Source organism: Solanum lycopersicum, chromosome 3 (genome assembly GCF_036512215.1).
Source record: "Solanum lycopersicum chromosome 3, SLM_r2.1".
Taxonomy (NCBI): domain Eukaryota; kingdom Viridiplantae; phylum Streptophyta; class Magnoliopsida; order Solanales; family Solanaceae; genus Solanum; species Solanum lycopersicum.
In genome coordinates this window covers 3,958,506-3,977,438 of record NC_090802.1, presented here as the reverse complement: position 1 = coordinate 3,977,438, position 18,933 = coordinate 3,958,506, and the positions used below count along the sequence as shown (strand labels likewise).

General features: G+C 28.4%; 3 protein-coding genes across 3 annotated transcripts; 2 read left to right on the top strand and 1 right to left on the bottom strand.

The window, feature by feature from the left end:
- Positions 1-2,665: 2,665 nt before the first annotated feature.
- Positions 2,666-7,523, top strand: LOC101268357 (uncharacterized). The gene is made up of 6 exons (XM_004234402.5): positions 2,666-2,886; positions 5,597-6,138; positions 6,237-6,429; positions 6,497-6,561; positions 6,662-6,872; positions 7,059-7,523. Exons 1-6 carry the CDS (start codon positions 2,737-2,739, stop codon positions 7,422-7,424), a joined length of 1,527 nt encoding a protein of 508 aa, XP_004234450.3. The 5' UTR covers positions 2,666-2,736; the 3' UTR covers positions 7,425-7,523.
- A 5,043-nt stretch (positions 7,524-12,566) lies between these two features.
- LOC101250963 (uncharacterized) lies at positions 12,567-17,547 on the top strand. Its single transcript, XM_004234346.5, has 6 exons — positions 12,567-13,231; positions 15,275-15,876; positions 15,967-16,159; positions 16,495-16,559; positions 16,689-16,899; positions 16,989-17,547. Exons 1-6 carry the CDS (start codon positions 13,130-13,132, stop codon positions 17,358-17,360), a joined length of 1,545 nt encoding a protein of 514 aa, XP_004234394.1. The 5' UTR covers positions 12,567-13,129; the 3' UTR covers positions 17,361-17,547.
- A 25-nt stretch (positions 17,548-17,572) lies between these two features.
- LOC104646149 (actin-depolymerizing factor 12) lies at positions 17,573-18,922 on the bottom strand. The gene is made up of 3 exons (XM_010319302.4): positions 18,782-18,922; positions 17,911-18,170; positions 17,573-17,824 (listed from the first exon to the last, which is right to left on the bottom strand). The coding sequence occupies exons 1-3, from the start codon at positions 18,782-18,784 to the stop codon at positions 17,674-17,676; spliced, it is 414 nt and encodes a 137-aa protein (XP_010317604.1). The 5' UTR covers positions 18,785-18,922; the 3' UTR covers positions 17,573-17,673.
- Between the last annotated feature and the right edge of the window lie 11 nt (positions 18,923-18,933).

The window sequence follows — 18,933 nt, the reverse complement described above, 5'->3', positions numbered from 1 at the left end:
CAAAAAAATATTTTTCTTGACTAAAATATCCTTTTCATATACACATACATACCAATATATTTCTTGTTAATTAATTAGCATGTTTTATAATTTTGGTTAAATTTGATTTAAGAATTTATTTTTATATTTTTCTATACACAATTTTGTAATTTATTTTATATTTATATATTATTATTTATATATTTTATATTATTTTATGTATTATTTTTTAGAATTAGAAAAAAATGCAACCACAATATATTAAAAGATTAGAAAAACGAAAAATAACCGTTAAAGATTCAAGTCTCCTAAAAAAGGTATTAATATTGATTGAAAATCTGAACATACAATTTTTTATTGAATAAAAATAAAAATAAAAATTTAATTAATTATTTGAATAAATATTTAAAATAGTATCTCTTCATAAAACAATTACAATATTAGAAATACATTAATAGTTGTCATTTTATGTAAGTTGACTCTAAAATTTACTTTTCAAAAAAATATGTCAAACACAATTTGCTTATGAAAAACACCTTTCAAATTAATTAACTAAATACAAATTGTTATTTTTCCTTTCAAAAAATACTTTTCTAAAAAGTAATTTTAAAAAAGTGCTTCTAAAAATAAAGTTTCTTTTTAGAAGCAATACCAAACAGGCTCAGAGCCTAGATAATTTGACTTGTAACTTTTAAGCACTTTTACTAGGTTTGGGTAGTTGAAAAAATGTTTTAAGTTAAAATAATATACTTCTATAAGTGAATTTTTGAGGGTTTTTTTACGTTCAAAATATTGAATTGTTCAAAGTTTAAGGTGATCGATGTTTGAATTTTTCTTGTTCTATCCTTTAAAAAAGTTCTATATTTTTTAGAGGATAAATTGCACTACTTACAAGAGTATACTCTCTGTCCCTAATTACATATCCATTTTTGTCTTTACACACCTATTAAAGAAATAATAATTGACATAGTGACTTAGCCGTTTTACCCCTATTAATTGATAGAATTTCAAAATCAATTTACTCGTTATAAAGGTTCTGCCTTTTTCAATAAATATTAACTCTCTAAATAAATTGCATGTATAGATAAAATCTTTTTTATCTTTTATTGATTTGCTAAAAATGAAAGTAAAAAAGTCAAAATCAAATAAGTAAAAATAGAGAGTATTTTTTAAATAACATAGTTTGAATTATATTCTTAAATGTTCTTTTTTTTAAAGATGTGTGTATTACCTTATAAATTCACTTAATATAGAATAAAGAAAATAATAAATCAAAACTATACCTTTTGACTTATAAGTCAATTTAAACAAGTTCTTGATAAGCAGTTTAAACAAACTATAAACTTTTATTAATTTGTCAAACACACTTAATTTCCTATTCGTACATTCTGATTATTTCTGTATAATTCAATTCATCAATGATAAATATTCCATAATTGTTCTTGGTAAGCAGTCCATATGATTACATATTTTATTAGATAACTATATAAATAGTGGACCATAAAAAATATGGCATGTAAATTTTTTATAAATATATCAACGCAAAGTAGGTTGATACAATTATATGGTTACATATTTATTAGATAACTATATAAAAAGTGGACCATAAAAAATATGGCATGTAAATTTTTTATAAAAGAAACTCACATTCTTGTTAAAATTTATTTATCGAAAATATGAATATAATTTGATCATTAAGTTGTCCAAAAAATACTAAATATTTTAATGAAAAGGTTGACACAATTATATGGTTACATATTTATTAGATAACTATACATATACAACTAATTAATCTTATGCATATTTGGTAGTACATTAAACTTTTTACTAATATTATAATACCTTAGTTACAAGTAAGAGCTATAATTAGTATTATATTTAATTTTAAAGAATAACTTCTAATTAATGAGATAAACTTTTTTCATCCGCTAAGAAGTTAAAAATGAGTTTTATATAATGGATTAAGAATACTTCGTGTATATATGGATCATAAAAATTATGGCATGCAAAATTTTTATAAAAAAAATTCAGTTTCTCGTTAAATTTATTTATTGAAAACATGAATATAGTTGATCATTAAGTTGTCCAAAAAATACCATAAAATATTTTAACTAAATACTTAATAAATTGAATGATCATCAGAGGAATTGACTCTCTAAAGCAAATAGTGCGGAAAAGAATGAAAGAATATCAGAAAAGGAGTAAATTGATTATATGAGACTCATATCAAGTTATTATCGAAAGTGTAAAAAAGTCAATTATACACATAAAAAAGTTTGGATAAATAAAAGAAGAAAAAAATTAAGTTATTCAAGCTCTTATTTGCCATGTTCTCGTGAGATACTAATGAAAAACGTTTTGTCAAGTTCAAATATCTATATTTGATTATTGACTAAGTCTAAATAATTTTCAGGTTAGACGTCTTTAATTCAGCTCTCTATTCTGTATGTTTTTATTTGTTGATTACTTATATAGTCCGCAATAAAAAAAAATTCAAACTAAATTTAAGTAGCTATTTTACAAAACATATAAAAATTTAAAAAGTTATTTACACATTTAGGCTCAAGCCTATTTAATTAGTTTAGTTGGGCCTATGCCTAGGAGGAACAATTTGTTGCTACTATAGTATACAAAAAATACTCTATATACATTTTACAGATTACAAATATCCCCAAAATCTAAGAGGTATAAATTAACACTTCTAGTATAGAAGAAAAATAATTAGAAGCTATATATATATATATATATATATTGTTTATGTTTGATAAACACAATTTTAGTCCATTAATGGCTACCAAGACGAAAACTAGTGCTATAAGATCTTCGATAATAATCCTCGTCTCCCTTTTCCTCTTCATCGGAGTTATCCTCTCCACCCGATTCCATCGCGCTCCCTTCGATATTAATGTAAGTTCATCTTCTTTAAATATCCTGATTAATTGATCGTTTATTTATACAACATTCTAGATCTCTCGTATATGTACGATAATTGAGTCTGGCTAAATTCAATTTTGATATGTGCAATCTCATGGTTTGGTGTGGTGCAATTTCTTTTATTTTTTGTCGGAATGATACTTTTTTGTATTTAGAAACAATTTAATTTTAGAATAAGCGGACTTCAGTGATAGTAGCCGTTTTGAATTAATGGGATTACTTTGTTTTGGCAAAGCTTATTAGTCCTATATACACATTGAATTGATATGATTATAGTTGTAGTTTATGGTAGTATTTAATTTTAATAGATTTTGAATATATATATTTTAAAAGATACAGTTGATCTAATTTGATTATATATTAAAAATAAGTTAAATTATATACTCTCGAGACAATGAAATAATTTTGCTATGATGGGTAAACCAAGTATATGTTGTAGAGAAGAGATAATAGGCGATTTTCATTGAATTTAGATGAGTGAAGATGAAATGAATTAAAAAATAATAGATTATTAATTGGTAAAAAATATTTTGAAGAAATTTCTCATGGATCAAATCATTTCAATTCATGATTGGATGCAAAATTTTAAAACTGATAATTTTTATTAAAAATACTTAATGTCATTTTAAACATGAAGAGGGAGATAATTTGACCTTTTATATTGGCATACATAATTTCATTACATGATACTTAAAAAGAAAGTATTTTAATAATTTTCTTATTTTGTACATTCTGATTATTTTTGCATATAATTCAATTCATCAATGATAAATATTCCTTAATTGTTCTTGGTAAGCAATTTAAACAAACTATAAACTTAGTATATTTATGTATCAACTCAAAGTACATTGATACAATTATAATATGGTTACATATTTATTATATAACTATATATATATATATATATATACACACACAATTGAATCTTATGCATATTTGGTAATACATTAACCTTTTTATTAATATTATAATGCCTTAATTACAAGTAAGAGCAATAACTAGTATTATGTTTAATTTTAGAGAATAACCTCTAATTAATGAGATAAAATTTTATTTCATCCGCTAATTAAGAAGTTTTTACGAAATGTGTCAAGTTTAAAAAGTTTATATACTCTAATTAGCCTATTTTATTTTTAAATAAATATATAAATGTAATACATGGTACAGATTGCAATATTCTAGAAATATAAAACAGAAATAAAATTCCCGCTAAGAGGTATAAATTAACACTTAATTTAAAATAAAAAAATAAAAAGATATTAGCACTTAGTATAAAAGAAAAAATAATAATTAGCAGCTATATATATATATATATATATTTTAATTGAGCTGAACAAGTTTATTGTTTATGTTTAATAAACACAATTTTTAGTGCATTAATGGCGATTAAGACGAAAATTAGTACCGTAAGATCTTCAGTAATAATCCTCGTCTTCCTTTTCCTCTTCATCGGAGTAATCCTCTTTCGTGCTTCGTTTGAAATTAACGTAAGTTCATTTTCCTTAATCGATTTCTTGATTAATTGATCGTTACCATTAAATTGATATGATGTAAAGTTGTAACTTGTAAAGTTTTTTTTTTTTTTTATGGATTTTTGGATTTTTTTTGTGTGTGAAAGATATAGTTGATTTAATCTAATTTTGAATTAAAATTAGTTAAGTTAATTTTTGAAAAATAATGGTAGTTATTTTAGAACGTGGTGTACGAGACAATGAAACAATTTTTTCAATGGCAAGTACACCGGGTGTATATTGTAGATGTGACAATTGATGAGCTGAATTGAATTTAGACGGGTCAAACTGTACTAGGTTTACTTAAAATGGATGGATTGTTGACTTATACAAAAATTACTTGGCTGAAATGGATTAAAATGCGGATCAAAAATTATATTGAAGAATTTTCTCATGGATCAAATCGTTTCAATTCATGATTGGACTTAGAATTTTTTTTAAAATAATATGTAATTTCAAATATATTATTATGACTAAAACTTTGAAATTTCGAAACATTTTAGTACAAAAAAAAAAGTTACTCAAGGGTATGGGTGTAATAACCAAAAAAGAAGAGAGAAGATAATTTCACCTTTTATATTGGCATACATAAATTTAATAAGTTTGTTATTTGTAGATAAATTTTAGCTTGACTTTATCTAATATAATACAACAAAATCAAACACTAGACAAATTTGGCCTTTTTAAGTTTTATATTGAGATAAACCCCTCATCATTGCAACCAAACATCCCCATATAGTTTTAAAATTTAAAAGGTGTTAAATTGTGTGTCCATACAAAATTATCTCAAGACTTGTGATCTAGTGGAACATATGAGATAAGATAGGGTTGCTCAAATGGTAAATTTCATCGAATGAAACAACTATATATTGTGTGTGATCCCATCAGAATAGGATCTAATGAGAGTTTGTGAGTTCGAACAAATCCAGTAACTTTTTCGTAGATATTATATTTGTACTAGAAAATTAAACAAATATATATGTATATTAACTTATGAACCCCTAACATAATTGATTGATAGTTAAGTGCTAAGCAAGAGATTGTGAAAATGCTTTTCACACTAGAGTATTGGATTTGAACCTGTAAACTCTTAATCCCGACTCTGCCTGTGGTTTCCATGTGTGTGTATTCAACTACTCAATCTTGATACTCTTGTTTTTGTTTATTGACAGTCCATTCTCACTGATACAACTCGAAAAGTCTCATTACAGCCCCAAAAGAAACTACAAATCCAACTAAATTGTACAAATGGGAACCTCACAAACACTTGCCCTGCTTCTTACTATCCGTTTAAATTCACAAATCAAAATCAATCCAATTCATCATCACCAACATGTCCAGATTACTTTCGATGGATCTACGATGACCTATGGCCTTGGAGAGAAACAGGAGTCACCAAAGCAATGGTGATGTCAGGCAAAAACAATGCAGATTTTCGATTGGTGATCGTGGATGGGAGAGCCTACGTTGAAACGTATCGAGAGTCATTTCAAAGCAGAGACACATTTACATTATGGGGGATTTTACAAATGTTACGTAGGTACCCTGGAAAAATACCTGATTTGGACCTGATGTTCGATTGTGGTGACAGTACAGTTACTAACACAAAATCCTATCGACTTCCTAATGCCCCTGCTCCTCCACCTCTGTTCCGATACTGTGGAAATAACGCGAGTTTGGATATTGTTTTTCCAGATTGGTCATTCTGGGGATGGTATAGTTACCCCTAATTTACTATCATTGCTTGCAATATTTATCTGATATCATCTCTAACTTTCTCTTTTTGTTTCGAAAAAAAATAACAATTTTTAGGGTAGAGATAAATATAAAGCCTTGGGAAACACTGTCAAAGGAGTTAAAAAAAGCGAATGAGAAGTTAAAATGGAGCAAAAGGGAACCCTATGCATACTGGAAGGGCAATCCTTATGTTGGTAGAACCAGGATGGATATGCTCAAGTGCAATGTTTCCGAAAAACAGGACTGGAATGCGCGTATATATAAACAGGTAAAATGACTCATCTACGTTCATCGTCAGGAAATACAAATACTGAAACAAAATTGAACATATGTAGGACTGGATTAAAGAACAGAAGCAAGGGTTCAAGCAATCAAATTTAGCTAGTCAGTGCAAACACAGGTATGAAAATGATTATCGATATCCTGAGTGTTCGTTAAATATATATATATATATATATATATCGTCGATCTTAAATTTTGTTTTGTGCAATTTATGTCAGATACAAGATTTATGTTGAAGGAAACACATGGTCCGTGAGTGAAAAATACATTCTGGCCTGTGATTCTGTTACGTTACTTGTAAAACCAGACTACTACGATTTCTATAGCAGAGGTTTGATGCCGTTGAAACATTACTGGCCTGTAAATAATAATGACAAATGCCGATCTATCAAACATGCTGTTCACTGGGGGAATACTCATCAAAAAGAGGTAATGTATTTCAACATATTTTACTTCAAATTTTATGAAATCGAGTGTTCACTACTCTGTATCCTCCACGAGGTAGTCATAAGGTCTGCATACATTCTATCCTTCTTCTCAGACCCCACACTTTGGTGTTGGACATATCTGCTCATGTTAATTTGACTACATTTTTTTTTTTGGCGAACAAATCAGGCTCAGGAGATTGGTAAGGCAGCAAACGATTTCCTACAAGAACAACTCAAAATGGATTATGTTTATGATTACATGTTCCATCTCTTGAGTGAGTACGCAAAGCTATTGAAATACAAGCCCGCGATACCTAAAAAAGCAATTGAACTTTGTTCAGAGGTTATGGCATGCCCAGCTGAAGGTGTGATAAAGAAGTTCATGGAAGAATCTATGGTTCAAGGCCCCTCCGACGCGATACCTTGCAACATACCACCTCCATTTAGTCCTGCAGATGTTCACTCTCTTCTTGTTACAAAAGAAAAATTGATTAAACAAGTTGAATCATGGGAACAACAATACTGGAATAAGAACAAAACCAAACAACATTGAATATTTTAGTTTTTTTTTTTCATATTCATGTGTCAAAGGTTCATTTTGCTATTCAGTGACATATTTTTGAATCAATAAACTATTAATTTTGGATTCGCCTCTGCAAGTTTAACCACTGTGTGGTAGATAGAGTAATTGCCTAATAAGTGATTAACAAGTTTTAACTTAGCTAAACTTCTTTATTAATTGGTATTTTGGAGTACTTGATTTCTAGTTGCTAATTCTCCTCTTTATTAGGCGTCGGCAGAAGTTGATTTTCAAGGTTGACGAATTTGGAAATTTTGTTAAGAATATTTAAAAATTTAATGTACATAGTATAGTATATAGTATAGTATTAGTTGCTATAAGCATAACATAATATTTTCATCAAGGATGTACGAGTCAGTGACGAAGGCAGTAATTTCATAAGGAGTGTCCATAAATAACTCTTTTCAAAAAGTAGAACTAGTGAAATTCGAACACACAAGCACTACCTCATCCTAAGGAGGTAAAACCACTGGAGTACAGTAGCTTGTTGTGTTAAGGGTGTTAAAAATATGTTATTTAATTATTTTGTGTATTATATTACTTGTATACACAATATTTTTTTCTGACGAAGGGTATTCAATTGGACACCCTAACCACCACGTGGCTACACCGCTGGTTCGAGTGATTGTCTTTCAATGACGCTAGTGGAGACTAATTCCTTTTGGCTAATGAAGATACTTACTCCAATCTTTCTGGTGGATCCTTCCTTTTCTCATAGAGAATTGAATTGGTCATTCCATCATCACTCGATTATAGAGGGTTAGAGTAGAATTTTGCAATCCGAGTAAGATCATAATACTATTTCAATTCATTTATATGTCCACTAGATCTTTTGAATTCCACTTAATAAGGATATTTAAATTCTGGACTATAAACTATAAAGGTACTTTATGTAAATTACTTTTGAATATCTAAGATAGAGCTGGAAAGAAAATAAATAAATATTTTGTGGTAAAATTTATCCATATCGAATATTTATACTAATTAAATACAAGCATGTTATATATTTAAATTTATAATTAATTTTATTTAACTTTAATTAATTAACTTGTGTTTTACTTACTTCATTAACATGAAATTTAAAATAAGTTTAGTTTCAAAAGTTATTAATCCATAATTTCAATTTGTTTGCTTATTTTCTTATTCATTTAAAAAAGAATATTTTTTTCCAAACTCTTTAATCCTTACTTTTTACAGGATAATCATAAGATTAAATAACATTTTGATACATTTTACATATCTTTAGTCTGGGATCATAAAATTTAAAAGTATTTTATTTTTTACTTTTTAAAATTCTAATATTTTAAACCAAATCAAACAAATTGAAATCAAAAAATAATATTTAATTATTGAAATTAACGAAAACATACAACAACCCTCAAAATAATAAGTATACAACACACTATTTACTAGATGTGTCGTAACGATTACATTTCAGTAAATTGTGGGATAATGTTCGATAGAAATATCAAATCCCAATTTAATATTACTATAAAATTGCAGTAACACAACGTCTGATATTGAAATTTGATTAAATAAAAGGAATTGGTCGTTGAAAAACCTTTTATAAGTGGATTTGATTAAATGAAAGGAATTGATTGCTAAAAAACCTTTTATAAGTGGATTTGTACAAGTTTAAGTCTAGCACATGGTTTTCCACTAAAATCAAATTAAAGATTATATTTTTCTTAATTAGTAAAGATTACTTTTATATTTAAATATATAATTTTAGTTCCAAATTTTCATCTATAGTAAATTTCTAGTCTTAAATCTTAGCTAATCAAATATACTTAAGATAAATCTTAATAGTTCGATTGATTTTCTAAATTTTATTCTGTTGATGAGGACTTTATTCTATAGTAATTTGTTGCTGAGAATTCGATTTGTAATCTCATTTTCTTTAGCATCCCAATTTTGAATTATCTATGTTAATCAAATATTCTATTTAACAAGAGGTCGTTTGGTTGGGAACAAGTTATTCTACGATAAGTTATTTTAGAATTAGCTATTCTGAAATAATTTGTTCCACCATATATATGAAATAACTTATTCCATCACAATAATATAAATAATGAAATAAATTATCTCAAACAAAATGATTTTTTTTTTTTATAAAATCACTATATTTTTAATTCTCACGCCAAACAATCCTCAAGTTTGAGTCCGAGTCCTCAATACTACCGAACCTTAACATTATCTCCACGTAGGGGATGGTGAAAATTATTGTGTCTTTGACAACATTACCCTTCGCTTACATCATCATGAAAAACTAAACATCACTTTTGTCATGTTTTGTTTGTGCCCTTCAGTTTGTGTAGTTCTTACATACTTTCTCATATGTGTTTTTGGTAAATATTTTAAAATTTTAGGATAATTTCAAATGTATGAAAACAATAGCGTGAGGATTACGAAGTTCCAACAGTTATAAGTATGTTATTTATGATAAATAACTATGTTTTATATTTTTATTTTATTATATTTTTGTATATATTTTTTATTTTTAAATTTATACATTAATATATCTTTAAGTATAATAAATTAAATAAGAAATTGACTCAAAATATAATTTATTATTCTTATTTACATTCATGCAATGAGCAACTTCCATTACTAAAACTAGAACTAATAGTTATTTATTTAAAGACATCCGATTATATTCTTATCAGTTTAAATACTTCATTCTCTTATTGTCTCAAAAAATGTGATATTGATATGTCATAATTATGGCCGAATAAAATTTAAAAAAACGTTAATTAAAAAATCAATAAAGATAAAAACGAAAATACATTTAACTAAAAACACAAAAATACATACCCATATATATAAAATATACCTTTTGAGTAAATATACAATTATTTAATAAAAGAAATTTTACTTTCTATTTGTTTCAAAAGATAAATCTACATTCCAATGATTTTTTTTTGTTTCTTTTGTTATAAACCATATTGCCAAATTGGAAGTGTGACTTTATTCAAGTTTCTTAACACTAACAAAATTAAAAGCAATCAAAATAAAAAGAAAATTAAAAATTCAAATTTATTTGATCATAAATACAAATTAAAGTTGGTAAGTGAACAATATTACATATTTATATTTGTTCAAATTTTATTGCTGTATTTTTTTCTATTTTAATTTATTTATCTTATTTTCCTTTTTAATTTATTATATATTCAAAGATTATGTTTAAGATATCATAAATTATCAAAACAATTTAAAATATTGTATCATAAACTTGAAAATTACATAAAATACACTATAAGTCACAGTGAATAAGAGGCTAGACACCTTAAATTCTTTATTTCTTCTTTTAAAAAGAAAATCTTTAATCGACCCTTACAATACTATCATTCCCCTGTGAAATTGAATAAATGGAACAACATATATTATTGAAAGTCACGTAAATAATATCATAAAATTACAATAATTAACAACTAAAATATTTTCAAATCATATAAAAAGTTTGGTTCACTCTCCTAATGACATACATGTGACATAAATTCTAACAAAAGAAATAACATATATTGTTAAAAAATAACAAAAAAAAATAAATCACAATAATTAACAGTTTAAAGTTTTTTTTTTTTAAAAAAAAAAACATATACAAAAGCAAAATTCTATCTGTATCACATATATAGAAACAAAGAAATACTCCCTTTGTATCAAAATATGTGACATTTTTCGAATTTCAAAATTCAAACAAATTTATTTTTGTTCGTAAATTTATCATACATCATTTCATTTTTAAATTCTCATTTATTATAATTTCTAATATTTTTAAAATAATTTACAAATAAATAAATTCTATATAAATTTTTTTTAAAATCTACGAATAAATTTCTCATCAATTCCAAATTATTTGATTCTTAAAAAATAAAAAATATCATATAAATTGAGAAACTTATCACTCTCTTAGAAATAAAGGAAGTGCAAAATAATAATTCCAAAAATAGCTCCTCAAGAACTACTCCTATTCCCTCCCACACTGCACCCTTAACAGAACAAATAAAGAAAACAGGCCCCTTAATTTGAGGCATACTAATTATTACTGCACACATTTATGCGGTGTAGTGGATAGTGATGTTTTTTTCTTTAACTAAAATTTCTAAGTTTTGAACTTTGAATGCAAATATATTTTTGATGAGAAGTGTTAATTCTTCGTATCACGAATTTGAATTAATTAGATTTCAATATAGATATCAAACTTAAATAGAAAAGAAAGAGATAATGTACAAGTATCTTTTCAATTTATGTTCGAAATCTCAGAAACAAACTTATATTATAATAAAGTCCTATTACCCTCGAACTTATTTTATTAATACTTTTCTAGCTCTTTTCGGTCTATGTAGCACTATCTTGTGGTCGAACGCCGATTGACTTTTTTTTCCCAAGCTAATGCTACATAGGCCGAAAATGAGCAGAAAGTTACTTGTAAAATAAGTCCAGGGGTGTAATAGGACTTTAGTATAGTATAAGTATGTCTCTGAGATTTCGTGCATAGGTTGAGGAGATACTTGTATATTTTTCCGAGATAAAATAATAAAAATATTGCTAGTGCACAATATTTGCAACAAATTTTAAACATATGGAAAATAAATAAATCACAGAGATGAAATCTGAAAAAAAAACATGAATATTTGTTGATAATTATTATGGGTACATTTTTGTTCCTCCCTCGATTCTATTCTCTATGATTTATCTCTTAATTCGAAAGTCAAAAGTGACATATTTCTCGAACTAATATAATATAACTTTGACCTTTATACGAATATTTCATAACCTTTATGAACTACTCAAGATGCCTTTCGAGAAAATATAATACTCTTTATATAGAAATGAACTAAAATTTAAGGTTTAACCTCCAAAAATTCTAATTAAAATTAAATATATATCGTAGAATCTCCACCCTCTCTTAACTTATATCTCAAACTTTTTCCATAAAAAGCTCATCAAACTCTCTTTCTATTATTAATTTCTCATGACTTAGTTTTGTTTTCCTCACCTGATTTTGCAGCATACAAACTCTATTTAATTACTTCACATTATTCTTCTGTTTCCACTTTTGCACTTTTTCTTCAAATAAAATAAAACTATTCACCTCCTCCTCTTCATCAGTCAGGGTACCAAAAGTCAAAATAAATTACATCACCCCCTTATTCTCTCTTTTTATTAATAATAGAAAAACAAATACCTCCTCGATCTATGTTCAAAATCTCAGGTACACATTTATATTATATTAAGATTCTATTATCCCTAAACTTATTTTATAAGTAATTTTTTACCTCTTTTTAGCTTACGTGGTACTAGTTTGAAAAAAAAAGTTAGCCATCGTTGGGTTCACAGGATAGTGCCACGTAAGCTAAAAAGAGATAAAAAATTATTAATTAAATAAGTTCAGGACTAATATAATATAAGTGTATCTCTAAAATTTCGAACATAGGTTAAGGGGTTATTTGGACATTATCCTTTAATAATATATATATTTATTTACCAAATCCAAATGGCGTTTTAAGGTGGATACTCTAAAAGTCTTTGTACCTCTAAAAATAAAAGTAAAAGTTTGGTTTATATTGACAAAATTGACATTTATTATAGAGGAAAAATTTGTCACCTATAATTTCAAAGGTATATTGGCGGTTGCAAGCAACAAATTTGTTGTATGTTTCATCATTAAAGATATAATGGCGACCAAAACAACATCTTCACTAACCCTTTTTGTTTCTCTTCTTCTCTTCATCGGAGCTATTTTCTCCACCCACTTCCTATACTCTCCATTCAACAATGTAAGTTACTCTTATTAATTTTATTGACAATCTTGAAAATATCTATTTATTCGTATAACTGAGCTTAAATACGTTGTCAGTTTTATAATATGAGTGAAATACATGTTAAATTCTCGCTAGTTTTATGTTTCTACAAAAGTTTGAGACTATTATATTGCTATGTGATGTTATCCATCGGGAATGTATTTAAATTTAATTAATCATATAAATAGATATTTTTAATTTAAAAATAACATTAATAATTTATGTCAAATTTAAGAATATTTTCGATACTTCTTCGATAATTAAGTTAAATGTGTTTTTTTTCTTCACAGACTTTAACAAACACCAGAAGAAACAAAAAAGAAATGATGTTCTTTCTTCTTTGTTTGTTTGTTTTTCTTCATTGTAATATTATTAGCTACAAAATGCTTAATCCCTTCGAGAAAATAAGTTAATTATTCAGATTATTATATGAAAGTACAATCATATTACTATTAGGAGGCATTTGCAGTTTTTCTTAATTGTGAATTTTAAATGAGTTTTGACCATATTTTAATTGAAATTCTTTTGATAAAATTCTGAATCCACCACGTAACATAATTTTTTTAAAAAGTGTTAGAATAATATTTCCTCTTTGTCTTAATAAATAAATTTACATTTTTATTTATTTATTTTATCATGAGATATTTATATGAATATTTTAAAATTATGAAAAAAAAATCCAATACTGGCCGTACATTATTGATTGTGCAATAAAAATTGTTGGGCAAATATGCGGCGGATTTGTAATTTAACCCATTTTTTACGCTGTCCTTTAGCTTTTTTATTTTAAAGTATTATTAAAACATTATTATATGAAACAATTTTGCTGTGAAAATTACGCCAAGTGTCTCTTGTGTAAGTTTACGTGTCATTATTTTGTGCTATCATTACGCATTCTCGTTTCTGTTACCCATGTTATAATACAATATATTAATTAAAAGGTCTTTTACGTACTCTCTTCGACCGCTTTAATTTATCGTCTTACTTTTTTCAAAAATTAAATTAATTAACGTTTAAAATTAAATTAAATTATATTAATTTAATATTTTAAGCAAAAAAATTTAGATATTAAAAGATTATATGAAAAATACTATAAATTATATTTTATATATGAATATGATGAAAAAATATATTAAAATGTTGATCAAAATTCTTAAAAATTGACTCTATAAATAAATTCATGACAAACAATACTGAACGAAGGGAGTAACTTTTAGGTCTTAAATGTAGAAAGTTGGAAGAAAGAGTTGCTAAAAAAGAAAAATAGACATTCTTTTTAGGACAAATTGAGAAAAATAAATTGATATAGAGGGGATATATATATATTATTTTAGGCTTTTGATTTTATTATTGCATATTGTTTCCTTTGCTTCGATTATTACTTATCTACGAAAAACAATCTTTTTACCTTCGCAAAGCAAGGTCGGTCTCGAGTCACTGTATTTTTGTAATCATGCGTGCTAAAGCAAAGCAAAACAAGAACAAAGTTGGACTAATTACTTAATATGCTACATTTTGAAACTGTTATAGTAACAAAAAAATAATAATGAGGATTTATGTGCTAATGTGAAACAATTTCAACTACTTCTTGGTCATCTCGTTCCTTCACCCTTGTGATTATAGGACATTGTTCGTTATATAAACCATCCATAATCAGAGGCGGACCCATATTCATATTTGGGGATGCACGTGCAACTGTTAAACTTTAGAAAAAAGTTAGATGTATATCTATCTTGAGAAATTTTTAGAAACTAGTTGCGCTCCCATGAGGAGTATAGGAATGCCCTTGTATCGCTTGTACAGGCTAGAGGAACCTCCTAGGAAACTTTTCTCTGTTGTTTTTATTTTAAGTTTATTGGTGCACACAAAGTCTTCAAATTCTGAGTTCACCTATGTGATCATGATGTCGTCTTCATGGCACCATATATTCAACATTCATATCTAGTTCTTGTATACATTGTGAACCAATTCCTCGTCTTATTGAATTTACGCTAATGGTTTATTCTTCCACATTGACAGTCCACCACAGGGTATTCTCCGCGAAAGACAATAGTAACCCGCGTTATACGCTACAATCACACTTATGCAACCCCATCAGTCTCAAAACAGCCCCTGAAGAAACTGGAAATCCAACTAAATTGTACACTTGGGAACCTCACAAGAACTTGCCCTGCATCTTACTACCCGTTGAAGTTCACCGAACAAAATGAATCCTCTACGTCATCTTCTCCGCCGCCTACATGTCCAGATTACTTTCGTTGGATCTACGATGACCTATGGCATTGGAGAGAAACAGGAATCACCAAAGAAATGGTGATGAGAGCCAAAAGAACGGCAGATTTTCGGTTGGTGATAGTGAATGGAAGAGCATACGTTGAAACCTATCATAAGGCATTTCAAAGTAGAGACACATTTACATTATGGGGCATTTTACAAATGTTACGTAGGTACCCTGGTAAAGTACCTGATTTGGACCTGATGTTCGACTGTGTCGACTGGCCAGTTCTAAAGACTGAATTCTATCGACACCCTAAGGCCCCTGTTCCTCCACCTCTGTTTCGATACTGTGGGAATGATAGTAGTTTGGATATTGTCTTTCCAGATTGGTCATTTTGGGGATGGTACGAACCTCAATTTTCTCGCATACATATTGATTTGATAATCTTATATGCTTTATTGAACTCTCTTTTTGTTCCGAAAACATTGTGTAGGCCGGAGATTAATATAAAGCCGTGGGAGACTTTGTCGAAGGATTTGAAGAAAGGGAATGAGAAGATGAAATGGACCGAAAGGGAACCATATGCATACTGGAAAGGCAATCCTGTTGTTGCTGAAACCAGGAGGGATCTTCTCAAGTGCAATGCTTCAGAAAAGCAGGACTGGAATGCACGCGTATATGCTCAGGTATCTTGTTCTACCACATATGTAATCATCAGTTGCGGACACAGGATTTTCATTAAGGATTGTCAATGGTTATAGCAAAAAAATATTATAAATAGGCTAGTAGGACTTAAACAGTATAGTATTTGTAAATCCCTAACCAATAGACTAGACCTTCAACTTGTTTCGAGAGGTGTCAATTTATGTATTTATATTTATAAAACTAAAATTTAACCACTACATATAAAGGACTAAGGGTGTCGCTCAACACCCATTGGACCAAGATAGGTACGCCACTGGTAATCATGTTTGTTGTCGCATGTCAGAAATTTAAGTGATGAATCTATGAATATATGTAGGACTGGGCTCAAGCAGAGAAGCAAGGGTACAAGCAATCAGACTTAGCTAATCAGTGCATCCACAGGTACGAAAAATAAAGTTGTTTCTCTTACCGGTTTAGCTTTATTTTTCGTTAACATGTCCATGTTTGTTAACTATATCTTCCTAAACGTTGTCCGATTTTTCTCTCTTCTTCATTATGCAATTATGTCAGGTACAAGATTTATGTAGAAGGATCCGCATGGTCCGTGAGTGAAAAATATATTTTGGCATGTGATTCTGTTACGTTACTTATAAAACCCCAGTACTACGATTTCTACACCAGAGGTTTGATGCCTCTGCAACATTACTGGCCCGTAAAAGATAAAGACAAATGCCGATCAATCAAGCATGCTGTTGATTGGGGGAATACTCATGAACAAGAGGTAATCTATAACCCGACCCCAAACTCATCACTGTCTTCACCATCTTATTGGCATTGTCCGGTAACTTAATTCTTTGGTGAATAACATAGGCACAGGCGATTGGCAAGGCAGCTAGCGATTTCATTCAGGAACAATTAAAAATGGACTATGTGTACGATTACATGTTCCATCTCTTGAGTGAGTACGCAAAGCTGTTGAAATACAAGCCAACTGTACCTCGTAAAGCAGTTGAGCTTTGTTCAGAAGCAATGGCATGCTCAGCTGAAGGATTGACAAAGAAGTTCATGTTAGAATCTATGGTTGAAGGCCCCTCAGACGCGACACCTTGCAACATGCCACCTCCATATGGCCCTGCAGGTCTTCACTCTATTCTTGATAGAAAAGAAAATTCAATAAAACAAGTTGACTCGTGGGAACAGCAATACTGGAAGAACAAAAGCAAACAACAACGAAGATTTTAGTTTTTTTTTCTTCTTTTACACGTAGTAAGGTGTTGTATTATTCATCATATACATTGTAATGAAGCACACGAACGATAAACCTTGATGTTGAGATAACATATGTTTTGAAGGAAAACAATTCAGAAAAGAAGTTCTGTTTTGTTTCATTGTATAAGCGTTTGTAATAATATATTCATTTGAAATTGAATGACTTGAAAATATAACGGAATTAGTTAATCTAAAATGCAACAAGAGCAATAATCAGATGTTTTATTCAGGAGAAAAACCACCATTTGATACAGAATGCTGTGTAAAGGCATTACATGAGAGTGACTCAGTAGGCTCGCGATTTAATAAGATCTAAGCTCATTTCACTAGGTTCAGTTGCTTGCAATTCGACTTGAATTCCATCTAGTTCTCTCTTGAATCTGTCCTTTGAGCTCGCGTACACCATCTTCATCCTCACTGTTGATGATTCAGGTGACCTAAAACACATATAATCATGGCTATTATTAGTTAGAATCAGGACAAATGTTCTGTTTTTTTTTGTCAAATGGATATTTATGTATACCAGGCAATAAAGAAAATCTTGCTCTTCTGTATATTTTCATTAGTTGTGAAGTCGAAATCAAAGACAGCATAACGACATTCATCGGGAGGGAGAGAGTTAGTGAAATTGTCGTAGCTTTCTTCTGGACTTCCAAGTTTCTCTACCACCACTTCCTGACCATCAATCTTGAAGATAATGAACCTGTAGTTTCTCTTTGCTTTTAGTTCTAAGAATTTTAGCTTACATTCATCTTGTACTGCCGTTCCAGACACAGCATTTGCCTGATACACATATATTTGTCAAACGTCATGAAGAAAATTCAAATGAAACAACAATAACAATAATTGATAAATCCTAAGACAAGATCATCAACAATAACAAGTATATATATTATGAAACGTCATTATATTGGTGCTTACGCACTTGGTATCAAAGAGGTGACACATGACACTGCTTCGTAATTTTTATGTATAGAACAATGGATAATGATAATATTGAATTTTGCTTACAGAAACTCCGTGTATGCCAATGGATGCATTCACTCAACAAACATGAAAGATCCATTTTTTTTCTACCGTGGAAATATATTATATATAGAAATGTTTTTTTTTTTTTGAAAATTATATGCTTAGTGAGTGCACCATGATCCATCTGTAAAAGTTTTACACTCTAAAGTTGGATATGAGAATATAAAAATATATATATAAAAAAAAAAAAAAAGTGTCGAAATGACACAGGCCTACTACAGATGTTCAAAATAAACAAAGCCTACTTAAAATGAGGTGTCTAAAGTAGAAGTTGGTGTCATCCACCGATATATTTGTTAATATGTATAACATGAGAAAATGGTGATTGAAAACAAAAATGAAACAATGTGTGTGTATATATATACCATGGTGTCGTGTAATGTAATTATGAAATAGAAAAGGATCTCTGCCTGCAAAATTGATAGAGAAAAAAAAGGATAAAGGGGTGGGGGGATAGAGGAGAAAATGGTAGAGATCCTTCAATCTACAAGAGAAAAAACACAGTCTAGCTGGTTTA

Excerpts from the sequence above, each read along its gene's own strand:
- LOC101268357 (XM_004234402.5), top strand. The coding sequence starts at position 2,737 with ATGTTTGATAAACACAATTTTAGTCCATTAATGGCTACCAAGACGAAA. Across the intron at positions 6,430-6,496 it reads ATGCGCGTATATATAAACAG|GACTGGATTAAAGAACAGAA; the intron begins GTAAAATGACTC and ends GAACATATGTAG. Across the intron at positions 6,562-6,661 it reads GCTAGTCAGTGCAAACACAG|ATACAAGATTTATGTTGAAG; the intron begins GTATGAAAATGA and ends AATTTATGTCAG.
- LOC101250963 (XM_004234346.5), top strand. The coding sequence starts at position 13,130 with ATGGCGACCAAAACAACATCTTCACTAACCCTTTTTGTTTCTCTTCTT. Across the intron at positions 15,877-15,966 it reads GATTGGTCATTTTGGGGATG|GCCGGAGATTAATATAAAGC; the intron begins GTACGAACCTCA and ends AACATTGTGTAG. Across the intron at positions 16,560-16,688 it reads GCTAATCAGTGCATCCACAG|GTACAAGATTTATGTAGAAG; the intron begins GTACGAAAAATA and ends CAATTATGTCAG.
- LOC104646149 (XM_010319302.4), bottom strand. Across the intron at positions 17,825-17,910 it reads AAGATTTTCTTTATTGCCTG|GTCACCTGAATCATCAACAG; the intron begins GTATACATAAAT and ends TATGTGTTTTAG.